General features: G+C 29.0%; 1 protein-coding gene across 1 annotated transcript in view; it reads left to right on the forward strand.

Annotated features, from left to right (window-relative positions):
• The window catches only part of LOC136969315 (vesicle-fusing ATPase 1-like), a 69,359-nt gene that overhangs the window by 12,704 nt on the left and 40,697 nt on the right, over nucleotides 1–15,958 (forward strand). Inside the window, exons 4-6 of the mRNA XM_067263445.1 lie at nucleotides 3,752–3,870; nucleotides 5,033–5,120; nucleotides 15,841–15,898. Of these exons, the coding sequence (XP_067119546.1) occupies nucleotides 3,752–3,870; nucleotides 5,033–5,120; nucleotides 15,841–15,898 (265 nt within the window). The remainder of the gene's footprint in view (nucleotides 1–3,751; nucleotides 3,871–5,032; nucleotides 5,121–15,840; nucleotides 15,899–15,958) is intronic.

Consider the following 15,958-nt stretch of genomic DNA (forward strand, 5'->3'; position numbering starts at 1 on the left):
AGCTCGGGGATGCCTCTTTGGGGAGACGGAAGGATTCATGATCGCCATACAGGATCAGGTCATAAATACTAAAAACTACAGAAAACACATACTCAAAGATGCAACACTCACAAATGACACATGCAGAAAATGTCACATCATGCCAGAAACTATACAACACATCACCTCTGGTTGCAAGCTCTTGGCACAGACAGATTATTTACACAGACATAATCAAGTAGCAAATATAATACACCAAGAGCTTGCAAAGAAACACAAATTAGTAGACATCCATGAACCATACTACAAATACATTCCACAGACAGTATTGGAAAACAACACGCACAAAATGTACTACGACAGAGCCATAATCACAGATAAAACAATTTACCACAACAGACCAGACATCACACTCATTGACAAACACAATAAAATCACATACATTATAGACATATCCATTCCAAACACTCACAATATACAAAACGCATGCACTGAAAAAATTAGCAAGTACACAGAACTCGCCCAGGAAATAAGGCATCTGTGGAGGATGGATAGGGTGCTTATTGTACCTGTCGTTCTCTCTTCTACAGGTGTCATACCACACACACTACACAAAAGCCTGGGCACATTACAATTGAATAGAAACACATACATCACACTACAGAAGGCCACTATATTGAATACATGTCATATTGTGAGAAAATTCCTGAATACAGACACACACACTGATACACTTCTTTAATTTCTGTTTTAGTTACTATGCCTTGACTTTGGTCTGGCATAGTACACAGCCACCGGTGTTAACCGAGTATATCTCACTTAACCCAACATAATAATAATAATAATAATTTAAAACAAAAGATGAAAAATTTAAAGTACAAAGCAAAACATTGGGAATATAATCCCTGATTAATCATGTCTTGCTTGACTTGAATTTCTGGAATAATCCATTAGTATTCAATATTACACTTACAAAGCTTTACAGGTTATTTACTATTTTGCTGAGTAATTTATTTTCATAATTGAAAATTAAGGTAATACAAACAACATTTGAGTCCTCTTTAAATCCTTTTCATTCTGTCCAGGAACCACAAACAGAAAGCGACTCATGTTATTGGGAAATTTTTAACAATTTTTTAATGTTTGTAGATGGTATAGCCTACAAAAATGGGTCGATGTTGAGATAATTTTTAATGTATGGAAGATTTTTAGTAGCGTTTGGCTGTTATTTTTAGAAGTTTCAACTAAATAACAGCCAACGCTACTCTTGCTGTTTGTGGTTCCTGGACAGAATGAAAAGGATTTAAAGAGGAAAAAGGACTGAAACATTGTTTGTATTACCTTAATTTTCAATTATGAAAATAAATTACTCAGTTAAAATAATCCTGGGCTTATCCTGGAAAAAATTTTATCAACGCCTTCCTGTTACCCAAACTATACCTAATTTAATGTCCAACTACAACTCCAACAACGAATGTCTTAATTCTAAATTTACAATTAAGGATCTTGATGATATCATAAATAAAACTCGCATTAACACATCACCAGGAAATGATCACATTCCAACTAAGTTCCTAAAAACATTGTCAAATCAAGCAAGAGTGAAACTGCTACAACTCTTCAATTCTATGTACAAAACAATTAATTACCCGGACTCCTGGAATTCAGTAATTTTATCAATGATACATAAAAAAGGTGATAAAATTTCTCCAACTAATTATAGACCAATAGCACTACTGTCAACATTAAGAAAATGTTTTACATCTTTATTAGCTACAAAATTCCAATACTGGACTAAAATAACTGACCTCGAAGCAAAATTTCAATACGCCTTCTTCAAAAATAAAGGAACAGAATCTGCTATTTTCCTACTATCTTCCATAATACAACTTCATCTGAGAAAAAAGCAAAGAAAAATATATGTTGCATTCATTGATATCCAAAAAGCATTCGACTCTGTTTTTGTTCCGCTACTGGTATATAAACTAAAAATTAACGGAGCAGGTAATCAATTTGCAAACACTATATCTAAGCTATTCTCAACTTATAACGCAAAAATTAAACAGGGCAAAGCCGTCTCACCATCGCTAACATTAACACGTGGAATACTCCAAGGTGACCCTCTTTCGCCATACCTATTCAATTTTTATCTACTTGAAATTGATCACATATTTCAGAATTGCTCAGATGGAATAGAACTTGGTGACAGGACCTTTCATTATGTATTATTTGCTGATGACCTTGCAATCTTCGCTCCGACAAAAATATCACTACAAAGAAAAATTAATCAACTAAATTCTTACCTCAACTCAATCCAATTAACAATCAATCCTACCAAAACGAAAGTCGTTATATTCCGTAAGAATAGTAAAATCTCCAAAAAAGAAACAACGATATATCTAGACAAGCAACCTCTGCAAATGGTAAATGAAGTCAATTTCCTAGGTGTTATATTCGATTGGAATCATACTTTCAAAGCACATATTTCGTATTTGAACAATAAAGTAAAACTTGCTATAGATAATCTGCTAAACTTATATTCTAACTTAAAAACCTCCGATTTATCTATTCATATGAAACTGTATAACGCAATCATTAACCCAATCATATATTACGCATCCCCAATATGGGGTCTCGATTATATATATAAATTAGAAAAATTTCACATCTACTTTCTTCGCAAACTTTTTCACTTAGAAAGAACTGTCCCAGGCTACGCAATTCGCCACGAAACTAACCGTATCTGCTCTTATCCATTGTTCTTAAAACGTATCATTAAATTCTACTATCGTTTAAAATTCAAATCTGACAGTAATATTACCTTTCTGCACCACGAAATAATCAAAGGCAGTAAAAAATCAACTACAATACAACTCTGGCAAACTAAACTAAATAAAATACTAAATTCTTTTGGAGTATCAGATCTTTTATTCAAAGATAATATTCAGGACTGGAAATTTGGATATACTATGTTAATGGAATCAGCTATCGCTCAATCTATAAATATGGATCAAAATAGCCTAAATCACAATACTTATCATCCCTGGTACTTAAAAATTTTACAAATACCTTCTGTACAACCTTATATGATAAAATCAATTAACTTCAACGTGAAAAGGCTAATTTCACAATTACGTCTAAATAAATATTCCCTTTATATCAATAATTTCTATATTGACCTGTCAAACAATCATTGCCCATGGTGCAAATTCGATAACTTCTCAATTGAACACTTACTTCAGAAATGTCAAAATCTCTCTAATGTACGTGATTCTTTCAACATTCCTCGAATACTCCAAAGTGATTCATCCCAAGATTATAGAAATTCTCTCAATAACCTAAATAAAAATGATCTCTATTCTCTGTATAATTATTTCATTAAGATTACAAAAATGTTGTAAATCTATGCCAGTATGTCAAAATATATCAACATTATATAACTTCATTATTGTATAATTATATTACTGTGTTTGTTAAAATAACTGTTTTTATTTATGTTAATAATGAAATAATATAAAACCAACGTATAAAGACTGTTAAATTTTAATCACCTAGTTAATGTTTTAATAATACGAAAATTTACAAGTCAATTTTGTACAACCCCCTGCAACAGGGATAATCCCCTTTTTGTGAATAAAGATATTTGAATAATCCTGGGCTTATGTATAATATACTATTTTGCTGTTATTGATATTAAAACTAATAAATTTTTTCAATGCATTTAAAAATTTATGAGATATTTATTGATATTCTTATAAATGATTTATTACAGAGAAAATGGGCAGAACTATCCATTAATCAAACAATAGAAGTCAGACAATATACATTTAATCCAAATAACCAGTATGTTGCTAAGATTGTTTTGGAAGTAGATTTTCTGGAAAAAAAGAAGTATGTTTTATTTATTTTTATCATATTAATTAATAATTATAGTTGCAAGTATGGTACAAATTCGTTCTTTTATCTATTATATATCTAGATTTTGCAATTTTGTCTTATAATAATTATCTAATACTTAACTATATTAAAAATAATAAATATTTAATACCACTTACCATTTATTTTTTTTTATTGCAGTAAGTTGATATATACTCACATAAATAAACTCTAGATGGGATTTATTATCATAAAAGTGAAATTTGTTTTTATGATGAACAGTAGTTAATGATTTATCATTTTCATATGTATTCACATATAAAAGCTGCATGTGTAAGACTTCTTTGTTCCCATAATTCTCAAATTTTATTGATTATAGTCATTATCGTCTGGTTTCTCTCTCTCTCAATATTATGAACTGTTTCCACTCAATGATACTATCATTGCCAGTATGTACAGTACTATGTTCATTTGGATAATTTGTATTTGAAATTTGTACTGAAAAATGCTCAGCACTATGAACAAAAATTCTATAATTTTCCATAGTAATAATATATAGTTTCACATTTTGCTAAAAAAATTATAAAATTAATTTTAAATAAAAATATATTATTTTCAAGATTACTAAATTATTTTTACGCAGGAAAGTAGAATTTTTCATGAGTATGAGTGCTCATTAAAATTTGTTTTTACTTAGATAAAATGCATCAACACAATAATTTTTGGCATATTTTGCATCAACACTGATTAAATATTAATTAACAACAACAAAATAAATAAACACTTTTTGGACAGTCACCTTAGAAAAAAAGAGAGACTGAGAAGATGTTAATCATCAGAACTATATTGATAATTCAGTATTTTATGATATTGATACATCTAACTTTTATTAAATACAGAAGACGCATTTAAATCAAAGGATTAAATAGATGTAGATTTGGATTTATTACAAATGGAAATTTTTCTTTGGCATTCTATGATTAAATTTAATTATTATGTCACACACACACGCAATAAATGACAAAATAAATCTAAATGTAATTTCTATATATTTCATTCATAAAATAGTTTTTAAACTCATCAATTATAAATTTGTAATTTTTATTATAAAATTATAATTATATTTCATAACAATTGATTGAATTATAATTTATTATTTATTGTAATTTTTTTATAGTTCTACTCAAGAACCATATGACACAGATAAAATGGCTGTGGACTTTGTTATGCAATTTCCAAAGCAAGCATTTACAGTTGGACAAGTGGTAAACAAACAAATATGATTTTTATTTAAAATAATTAATTTAAAGAATTTATTATTTAAAAATTCTACATAATAATTAAAAATATTCAGATATAAAAATAAAAAATCAGAATGTATTTTTGTAACTGATGTGTTTATGTTTATGTAACTGTGATATAATTTATTTTTTACATTATTATGTTTAAATCATTGCTATGAATATTTTGGAAGTTTAAACTTTTTAGAGGTTATTTTTAAGTATTTGGATATTTCAAGTATTGAATTTAAATATCAATCAAAACATTGTACAGTGAAATCTCTCTAAAATAGATACCCCTCCTTAATGGACTTTTTTTTAGTCCAATATAAAAAAGTATGTAACTTTATTGCAATCATTTCTAGAAAACATTTTGAACACAGATGAAAAGGGACTGTTTTTCTCACTCTTCTGGACAATACTTTGGGCTTCTGAATGATCAAGGTTCCTATAGTAAAATAACAAAAGAATGACTAACAATTCTGTTATGAGCAAATATAAATGGAGAATGTGAGAAACTCGTGGGAAAGGCTACCAAACTAAGATGTTTCAAGAATATAAACATTACAAAATTTGAAATTGAATGGAAATCAAAGGTTTGATGATGATAGAAATTCTGACAGAATGGCTTGAACAACTGAACAAGAAGTGTTGCACTAAACAGAAGAATGCTTTTGTTTTTTACCAATGTTGCATCACATTCAAACACAGCTTGAAAATGTCAAGATTATATTTCTACTGCTAATCAGAGCATATGCTAAACTAAAAATTTTGTGAATCATAGTGACTCGCTAGGTTTGTAAATGTGAGTCAACTTAAGTAATCCATGAGTGATGTCAGTTAGTTTTGAGAAACACATTGTATACTTTGTACAATGTTACAAGTTCAAATATATTGCAGATATTAAAATTGTTAAGAAATGCAATACTGGTACATACTTATAAATAAGACTCATGATGACCAGATATTTTCATTGTTTTACATCCAAAAATGTTTTCTTTTATGCCCATTTTGCATTAAATTTTGGAAAAATTTTGGCTAAATTCTCATATTTGTACAGTCAACTTACCTTAAATGAACACTGATAAAGCATATTTTGCCAATGCCCTGACAAAACACCATTGTCGCATTGCTAATTTTCACATGATAAAGTGAACAAAAATTTTACCAGAATTCCTTAAACTAAACTAAATTGCCTTCACAATTCCTAAGAAATAATCCTATTTCCAATAATGATTATATTATTCACAGAGAAAAGTATAAAAAGCAAAGTGGTACTGTAATAAGTATCCTATTTTTAGTAGAAAAGTCTTTCTTTTCCAGGTAAGCAAAGATTGGTTCAACCTCCCATTGTAGATCAATTCAAACATCTGGTTTTAGTGGACCATTCTACTGTACACAGAAAATAGGGGTTAAAGTTTAAGGACATTGCCTCTTTAAATGAGTGCAGTCCCATGCAAACACATTGTAGTTTACATATCAGGGATGCTTACAGTGATGCACTGATGCACCCTGATTAAGTTTGGCTACTTTGCTCCAAATTTGGCCCTTTTTTGTTGTTGTTTTAGCACCAAAAAATATTTTATACTTTTTCAAAAAACCTTCAACAAAAGAAAATTGTCAATTTCTTTTAGCTTTGTTTTGTTTAACCACTCTGATATGCTGCTCCACACTTAAAGGACAAATACCATCTTCTCTTCATTTTGTTTGATTTGAAAATTAAATTTATTTACAAAAATAAATTAATTAAAAATTTTAAAATTTAGATTTCATTGCCTATTAATTCTTCTCACTGTAAAGTTTACAACCTTGACCCTGAAAATCATAAATATGAATTCTCAATAAAGCAAAACTAAATACTGTTTCCCTAGCAATTTATATTATTGTTAGTTGACTATATGTTTATTTCTGCAATTTTAGTCTCTTTTTTTTTTATTTTTGTAAAGTGAAAATTTGTCCAGAATTTGCCCACAACTGCAGATTTGTGTACATCTAAGCTTGTCATTTTTAGTCTAGGATTTAAAAATCTATCTATCTTTATGTCCATCTGGCAGCTCTAATAAGAATCAAGCCTGTCTACTTGTTAATGAGAGAACCAATCCATAAGCCTGTCAAGTTCATCACACACATCTTAAACTCTCTTATTTTACTCAATAGATTGCAGCTGAACTTTGGTTCTATTGTTGGTCACTATGTCATACAGTGTTTGTATTTTCGATTCGATATTCTCATATACCAGACACGAAATACTGCTAACTGCAATATCAAATTTCAGTGAGTTACAGATTTACTTGTCAGTGAAAATGTTGCAAATCAAGTTGTGGAAATATTAAATTTGATGCATTAAAGTAGGAATAAATGAAAGCTCTGTAAATGTCACTTCATTCTCCCAATGTTTTAATTTTTGCATAATTTAAAAATTTAAGGTTAAGGTCAAGTATACACAGATGATTATGAAGTACATAAATGCAAAAATGTATATTGTGAAGTATTGCTTGAAAGGCTGACAAAGCAACTCAATGTCTTTCATTTCATGAGTTTCAAATGCTTTGAGATAAGTTTAGCCATCAACAATTTAGAATTGTTTCTTCAAAGTCAAATTCCTTTTAACAATGAGAGTATTTACAATTTTACAGTAGCTATTGCAGATGATATGGATATAAAACAGTCTTATGAATGCAGCAGGATTTACCATTACTGCAAACCATTATGTTGACATAGATTCTGACATTCCAACTTGAGTTCAAAAGCCAAGATACAAAAGCAATTCTTTAGTTACTTTTCAAGATTCAAGAAAGGGAGAGTAAAGATGATAATGATGGCAATGTCTAGCAAAAATGACACCTATGTGGACAAACTCAAATAATTTTATGTCAGTATAAATGATACAGATAGTACAAAGTTACACAAGATTTAATTATGCATAGTGAAAAGCAGATTGCAATCAATTATAAAAAAACAAACATAACTGAAGTTTAAAAAAATAATAATAATACTGGTCCTCTTATGATTCATCACTTATTGTAATGTGTCATATTATTGCTTTATGCATTATATAATGCATAAAGCATGCATGTTCATAATGTAATGCAGACTGCATCTAAAAGATGCTTTATTTAAAGGTAATTTTCACAAAACCTTTGTTGGGTGGACCTTTCTATAATGGACAGTTTTCCAGTCTCACAAGCATCTGTTGTAGAGAAGTTTCACTGTACTTGATTTTCTTCCAAAATTTAAAAACTTAGAATTTTTTTTCTTCTAATATTAAAATTATTAACTTCAGAAAGAATTATCAAAGCATATTTTAAAAAATGATATTACATTAACAGAAAGATATACAATGGAACCTGGATAACTTGAAGTCATGTTTACTCAAAGTCATTTTCTTTCCCCAATCATCTAGCATAACATGTTAAATCAAACAAGTTGACTTGAATTCCTCAAGACCTTTTAACTTGAAGTCTGAATTTTTTCCCCCAACCAAATCAAGTTAATCAGGTTCTGCCATAATAGCTTATCTTTTATTAATTAAGATATTTTAATACTTTTGATGTAAAATGTCTCCAGTTGCTATTTGTAAGATATCTGAATATAGAACACTGAGACTCTTCTCCATTACCATGGAGAAGAGTCTCAATCATTCCAATATATGAATAAAAGTGTTTTTGAGTTATAAAAAAAGTAAATTTTACCAAAACCTATCAAAATATATATTCATTGAATACTTTAATCATGTTTAATTATTATATTTTTTAAATAAGTCATACTTGAAAATGACAGTAGTATTTAAAAGATAAAATCTTTTGGTATAAATATTTAATAATTTATTTCATTGTAACTTTTGTGAAACATCCATGCTCATTTTATATGTTGTTACTTTATAGAATAATATGTAAAAAATTTTCATGTATGCTTTCTTTTTACAAAACTTCTGTCCACTTAGCATTGTTTTTCTGTATATCAGTGGTTCTCAATCTTTTTGAAGTCTGGAAACACTAAACTTTCACATTGTTTTCCACAGAACACTAAACTTTGGCATTTTTTTCCGTGGAACACTAAAGTTTGACACTTTTTTCTGCAGAGCAGTTACAATACATCAGCTTTAAAGCAGAGATGCCAAACCTTTTTGAAATCAAGCATACTCGGTCTAGTAGATGATGACATTAGCGTTTGCTAATTACATTCCCATACAAAAATTATTTTACATTATATTGATTTTTCTTTTGCAACAATTTTTAATTGTATATTTGTTTTTTTATGGAACACTTGAAGTGGCTTCATGGAGCACCCATATTCTGCTGACCATGGATTGAGAACCACTGCTGTATATGATAGAGTCAAAAATAAATCAGCTTTTATTAGATTAATAGTACAAGTAGTTATAGAATACTTCTGAAAGTAAGCACCTTCAGCAGGTACAGTACATACTTTTGCTAATGTTTAAATCACTTAAAACAGTCTTGCAGCTCATTTCTCATTACTTTCTTGAGGGCAATTATTATAGCATCTTTTCATTTCATTTTAACTTTTTTTTGTGTGTATGAAAATCCTGGTGCATTACAAGTTTGTTTCTGATGTTATACTGATTAACAAGAGTCTTATATTAACATTCTCAATTGCCTCTGTGATCCAGTAAGATGAAAATGGTTTTATCTCTAGCAAGCAGAAAACTGAATTCTGTATCGTGACAATACCCCAGTACATTATGCTCTCTTAGTCAGTGATTATCTGGCAAAACAGTACTTCTGGTGGCCTTCTAACTAGACCATACTTCTTCAGATATTCATGTCTTCACCAAAATGAAAACTCTACTGAAGAGTCACAGATTAAAGTCAACAGAAGAGATGAAAAATACTGTAACAATTGTTGGTAAGGAGACAATATAAACTGGGCTGCATAAATGATATGAATGTTGGCAGAAGTGTGTAACTGCAGAAGATGCTTTTCTGTAAATACTTCTACTATTAATGTAATAAGAGTTTGGTTTATTTTTGATCCTACCATGTAAGTGCTGTACAGTAGTAGTCCCTTTTTGCACTTAAAATAAAATCCTTAACCCTTTGAAGCAGAATTGTAATTAATGAATAATTTTGAAGTTTTTTTTTTTTTTGCAAAAGTAAATTAAATGTATAGATACATAGCCAACCAATCACCTTAAATACTTGGGCTATAAATCCACATTTTTAATAATTAATACTAAGTAATTTGCTACTAGAAGTAGATGTTAGGTGTCATCTGAAATTACTTAGTATTAATTATTAAAAATGTGGATTTATAGCCCGAGTATTTAAGGCAATACATCTCCACCTGCGGTAAATAATCGGGCTAACTTTTGGATATAAACGATTAAAGATTATAAATAAATTTGGCACTTGAGGTAGGCATTAAGTGCCATCTCTTATTAAAATTAATAATTATAATAATTTAGATTAAACTGGAAGAAAAGAACTTTATTTATAATCTTTAATCGTTTATATCCAAAAGTTAGCCTGATTATTTACAGCAGGTGAAGATGTATTGGCTTAATGTTATTGGGTTTAGTATGATGTTTATTTGTATTTAAGGTGATCATTTGGCTATGTATCTATACATTTAATTTACTTTTGAAAAAAAAAAAATGTCAAAATATCAGGCTTTGGGTTGTTTAATATACTTGTAAATTAAATATAGTCTATGTCTATGTACTGTAGTTTTAAAAGTTATATGAAATAAATTTACATTTAAAAAAATAAGGCATGGGACAAATATGTCTCTATCTGTTCAAAAGTACAAAAGCATATATCATGAAGACACATACCAGAAGTATGATTTATGACTTAGAAAGTCTTTATTTTTAAAAAAAGCACATAATATCAGTTTTCATGTATAGCTTGAAACAGTTTCTGTTGCTCATTGAACACAATTAAACTTTGAAAGTCATGCAGATGACATTTGTATCTGGTAAGTGGTGCCTCTTTTTCTGTCAAACTTCTCCTTTCTATTTTTGAGATATAAGTGCAGAGAGCATGTTTCTTGTTTGAAAAGGTTCTGATAAGTCCTCATGGAAGAGATCTCCTGAAGTCTATGGACTTCATTTTCGAATTTGGGTTGAGTATTAAATAAACAATAAAAACAATTGTTTACAGAAATATCAAGATCATCATTGAAAGGTTGAAAATAATACTTTATTACAGATTTCCTGTTTGTTTCAAAACTTTGTTTTTTTTGTCTATAAGGTCAACTCCACCCATAAATTCACTGTAGATCTGTACAATGTTTGGGCCCTTTTGTGTTTCTTTCTTTTCTTTCTTTTCTTTCTTCCTTCAATGTCTTTCTCATCCAAATCATATTCTTCTTTATTGCTCTGATCAACACACATCAATTTGTCAACTTCTCTAATGAAAGTTTGAATTGTCTAATGTTCTATTTATTTGCCATGGTTTGACTTTTGAATGATTCATGTAAAAAATATTAGCTATTATACAGATTATTTATTCAAAGTTTGACTTGTAATGAATTACAAACTAATCTTACCATAAAAAGTTTGAGATACAATGTGAAAGGAAAAATGGGACACCTCTGTACTATCTGCTTCAAAGGGTTTAAATTGATAGGTCTTCAAAGAAGTTTTCTAAAGAAAAGTGATATTATGTAAAAAAGAAAGTGTAACCATGTTAAAAAAGAAATGGCAGAGAATATTTTGAAAATCTATAATTACAATTTGTAAGATTTAAGTAGTTTGGACATATTTGAAAATTTTCATTATGACTCAAATCTTATTAAATGTATTTAAACTACTTAATGTGTATAATTACTGAAGTTTAAAAATATATTTCTGTAACAATTGGAATTAAGCATAAAATTATTTCTGGCAATGTGATTTAACATAGCATAACAATTACAGGCCTTGGAGTTGCTCACTTTTCTCACTTGTACTCACTTTTCTGAAGTATCCTCACTTTTCTCACTTTTTTGGTCATTTTCACGTGCTTAATTAAGATGTGGGACAAACCAAAAATAATTTTAAAGCCAAACGATCTGCCGAATTATCGAACTGTCGGAATAGAATTTTTTGGAAGAAAATGCGCGGCCCTGAGTGGGACTCAAAATCGCAACTGCCCGCTCAGTGTCATTAGGTTATAAGAAACAAAAATTTATTTCACGTATTTAAAAAAATCTTTTATGCACTTAAAAAATCCTTCTCATTACAAATTCAGAAGCCAGTGTTGAGTAAAGTTATGTACTCATGCCATATTTTCATTATTCGCCAAAATCTACCTTTTCCGAATTGCATTTCCTTCTACAGAGTTTAAAAATAAGTACAGTAGAACCTCTATTATCCGGACTACCGTCATTTCCAATTAGTCCGGATAATCGAAAAAATAATAATTGACAGTGCATATAGTATGAATAATTTTTATTTGTCTAGATTTACATATAGCTTCAATATTAAATTATTTTTTATTAAGAAATTCAATTAACGATTTTTGTTTAAAGCTAGCTATTCTTTTTGAAGCTGCTAAATTGCGAATACTTTTAAGACATATAAGTTGTCCTGAGTTACACTCTTCTTAGCTCTCAAACCACTTCATGGCAACATCTAAATACTGAAAAGCTTCAGAATATGCGTCAGAATATACTGAAAAGCACAATATCTCTTACTTTGCAAATCTCTTCGTCTTCTCGATCTTGTTCATCTGAGGCAGATATTTCTTTAATTATTTCCTCATCATTCAAAATTTGGAATCCAGGATCGTTCTCATGTGACGAAGATGTAACCACTCGGTTACATCTTCTTTGTCACATTCAACACATATTGAAATTTGTGCTATTGCTTCCACGATGTCTTCTATACCACTTTCTACGGTTACTGGAATTTACTAATGGTCTTTTCAAAATTTTGTTCCATGCATTCCATCACGTACGTACATAAATAGTGTTGCAATTGGCCAAGTGCAAATCAGTAAATTCGTACAATTTTTGTTTATTTTGAACAATCCGGATAATCGAAACTCCGGATAATAGAGGTTCTACTGTATTCTAAGCATCCCTGCGGTTTTTGGCTGTTTTCTAAGAAAATCACTAAAGTCCTTTTGCAGGGGAAAACACACTACGCAGAGGGATTAATCTATCAAGCTGACAACACTGCTGCTGCTTTTAAATTCAAAATATATAATTATTAAAATTAACACGAGATAGTAGCGTAACCTCCTACCACTAAAAAAAGATTTCGTCATTTAGTTATCCTGGTTATAGCCCAATAATTTGACAGATTATTTGGTTTTAATCAACAATCGGGTTATGGAGTTATCGTTTACAAAAATATTTTTTTACTTGATTTATCTTTAAATAATTTCATAAACTTGAGTTAAATAAAATTATTTTAATGATTTCATAGCATATTGTTAACGTTAAATCACATCTACATCTTCCTATAAATGTATGTTTAAATTGACTACAAGTATAATTATTCCATATAGTAAGTATTATTTTCATAAAATGTGTGATTACTTTGCTTGTGAAATATCCATTTTTTAATCTTCTCTTATGCCAATTATAATTGTGCATTAATTGAGAGACTGAAAAAGTAAACAAAAATGTAAATTTATATTTACATATAAAATTTACCAAATAAATTAAAATATTCGAAGTGTTGTAAAAAGTAAAACACGTAATTGCTTGTGAGAAAGATTTTCACACGCTTCCCAAAAGGTTAACTTTGCAACGATGTTGGTTTTTATTCATCTGCAGGAAAAAGTTCCTTGTTATTTATGAAATCATTAATAAAATATTATTTTACTTATATTATTTGGAGTATATTTATTTCAGATTTATTATTTTATTTTGAAATCAATATTTACACATCTTGAAGCATTAAAAAATAAACAGTTTCTGATAATGATAAATATCTGAGAATAGCCAAATTAGTGAAATCAGCATTGAAAATCCCATTCCCATGAGAGAGAGAGGATCAATTTTATGCCAGGCACTTTCTCCTGATAGAGCATCAGTGTTGGAAAGAATGCTTAATTCACTTTTGATTGTTAAGGAGGGACTAAACATGTATGACCAAAGCCCACACCTTGTACCTATTACAAAGGATGTCTGAAATTAGCTTCCTCGGTGCATAGATTTTATCAAGAACGATTGGAAAATGAAAAGAAGTTAAAAGAATAAGAGAAACGGAAAAAAGAGCAGAGAAATATTTTGAAGAACAACAAAAGAAAGCTGTTCATAACATGAAGATTATGGAACTGCAGCTGAGTTTAAACCAGAAAAATGTAGAAGAAAATGAAATACATGCGACAGTCAAATTTTGTTAGAAGCAGCAAACAAAAAAAACTAGAGAAGGCTATTAACAGCAAGAACATGAATGAAGTACAAGCAGCACGTATGATGCTTATTAGTGTTAAGTGTTCAAAAGCAAGAGGAAACAAAAAAGAAGGAAGCTGATAACATGCAGAATAGTCTTAATAAAAGGACATCATCTTTCATGACTGATTATTTACAGAAGCCAAAGAGTTTTCAAGTATTCATGGTTTACTGGAAATACAGAAGCCACTGGTTATCGGGAGACAGAAAAAAAAACGCGATATAACCGAGTAATAAAAATTCTGGGCTTTTACTAAACAGATTATACATGCTATGGAATCTCTATTCTTTCATCAGCAAGTGTTTCTGATATAAAATAAGCTTAGTTTTTCAATCCTGAATTTTATTCGTAGGTTATATCGAATTAATTGACGTTGACGTAAACATCGATACCACGAACGCCCATTTAGCATTATTGTTTCTTTAACAATGACATTGAAAGACAAACATTGTCAATATAAAAACAAAACATCAATTGCAATTTTATTATACAGTACTATATAAATCGCTTATTAGAAATTCGTGTAGTTTATATTTTTCAATAAAAATTATAAATGCTGTAATTGAAAATTTAAAAAAGTAAATATTGAATATATAATAGAACATCAAAACATAAAATTATAGAGTAAAAATTCTCTAAAAAGCAAAATAAAGTTACTACTGTATAAAAATTTTAGAAGTTTCTGTTCAGAATTAGAGAGATCTTTTCCTTACACATTATGCGGTGAATTCGAAATTTCACACCTTAATTCACATAAAGGTGCGAAATTTCGAATTTACAGAAACTTGTAAATGAGGAGACTATACTTAAAACTAATAAATAAACAACTTTTATATCAAAAGGAAACAAATGATAATCGATCTATCCACCTGTTCTGTATATTTAGCCCTTTCTCGTATTTTGTTGCAAATAGAAATTCAGTGGCAATTGGTAATTTAAAATTAATTGACTCCAATGCTTTAAAATTTGGGAGACCAAAAAACGCGATATAACGAGTGGCTACTATATTACAGTATATACAGAAATTTTTAAAATGTGTTTAACCATAACAGAATAAAAAGAAAATAACAATTTTTACTGCTATTTTGCTGAGTTTTCCTTCTGTGTTTTCACTTTGTTTTGTCACTATTGCACTCACTTTTCATTCACTTTTTCTGTATTTCAACTCACTTTTCTCACTTTTTCAAAGGGGAAATAGCACTCCTTGGCTTGCAATTATTATAACAATTCTGGGATCAGAATACTTCAGAATAATATATATAAAATAAAACAATATTCATAAAAATATATTTTTTAATAATAATCTTCTTTCTTAAATAAATTTTATTTAACAAATTATAATTTTTTATGTAGTTGGCATTTAAATTTCAAGATATGAAAATACTAAAATTGGTTGTTAAAGAAATGGAAGGTAATATAATTTATTTCATAAAATAAAATTAAATCAATATAAAATTGAAATTTATATATT

This window comes from Centruroides vittatus, unplaced genomic scaffold (genome assembly GCF_030686945.1).
Source record: "Centruroides vittatus isolate TY-2023 unplaced genomic scaffold, ASM3068694v2 contig_1035, whole genome shotgun sequence".
In the NCBI taxonomy this organism is placed as follows: Eukaryota; Metazoa; Arthropoda; class Arachnida; order Scorpiones; family Buthidae; genus Centruroides; species Centruroides vittatus.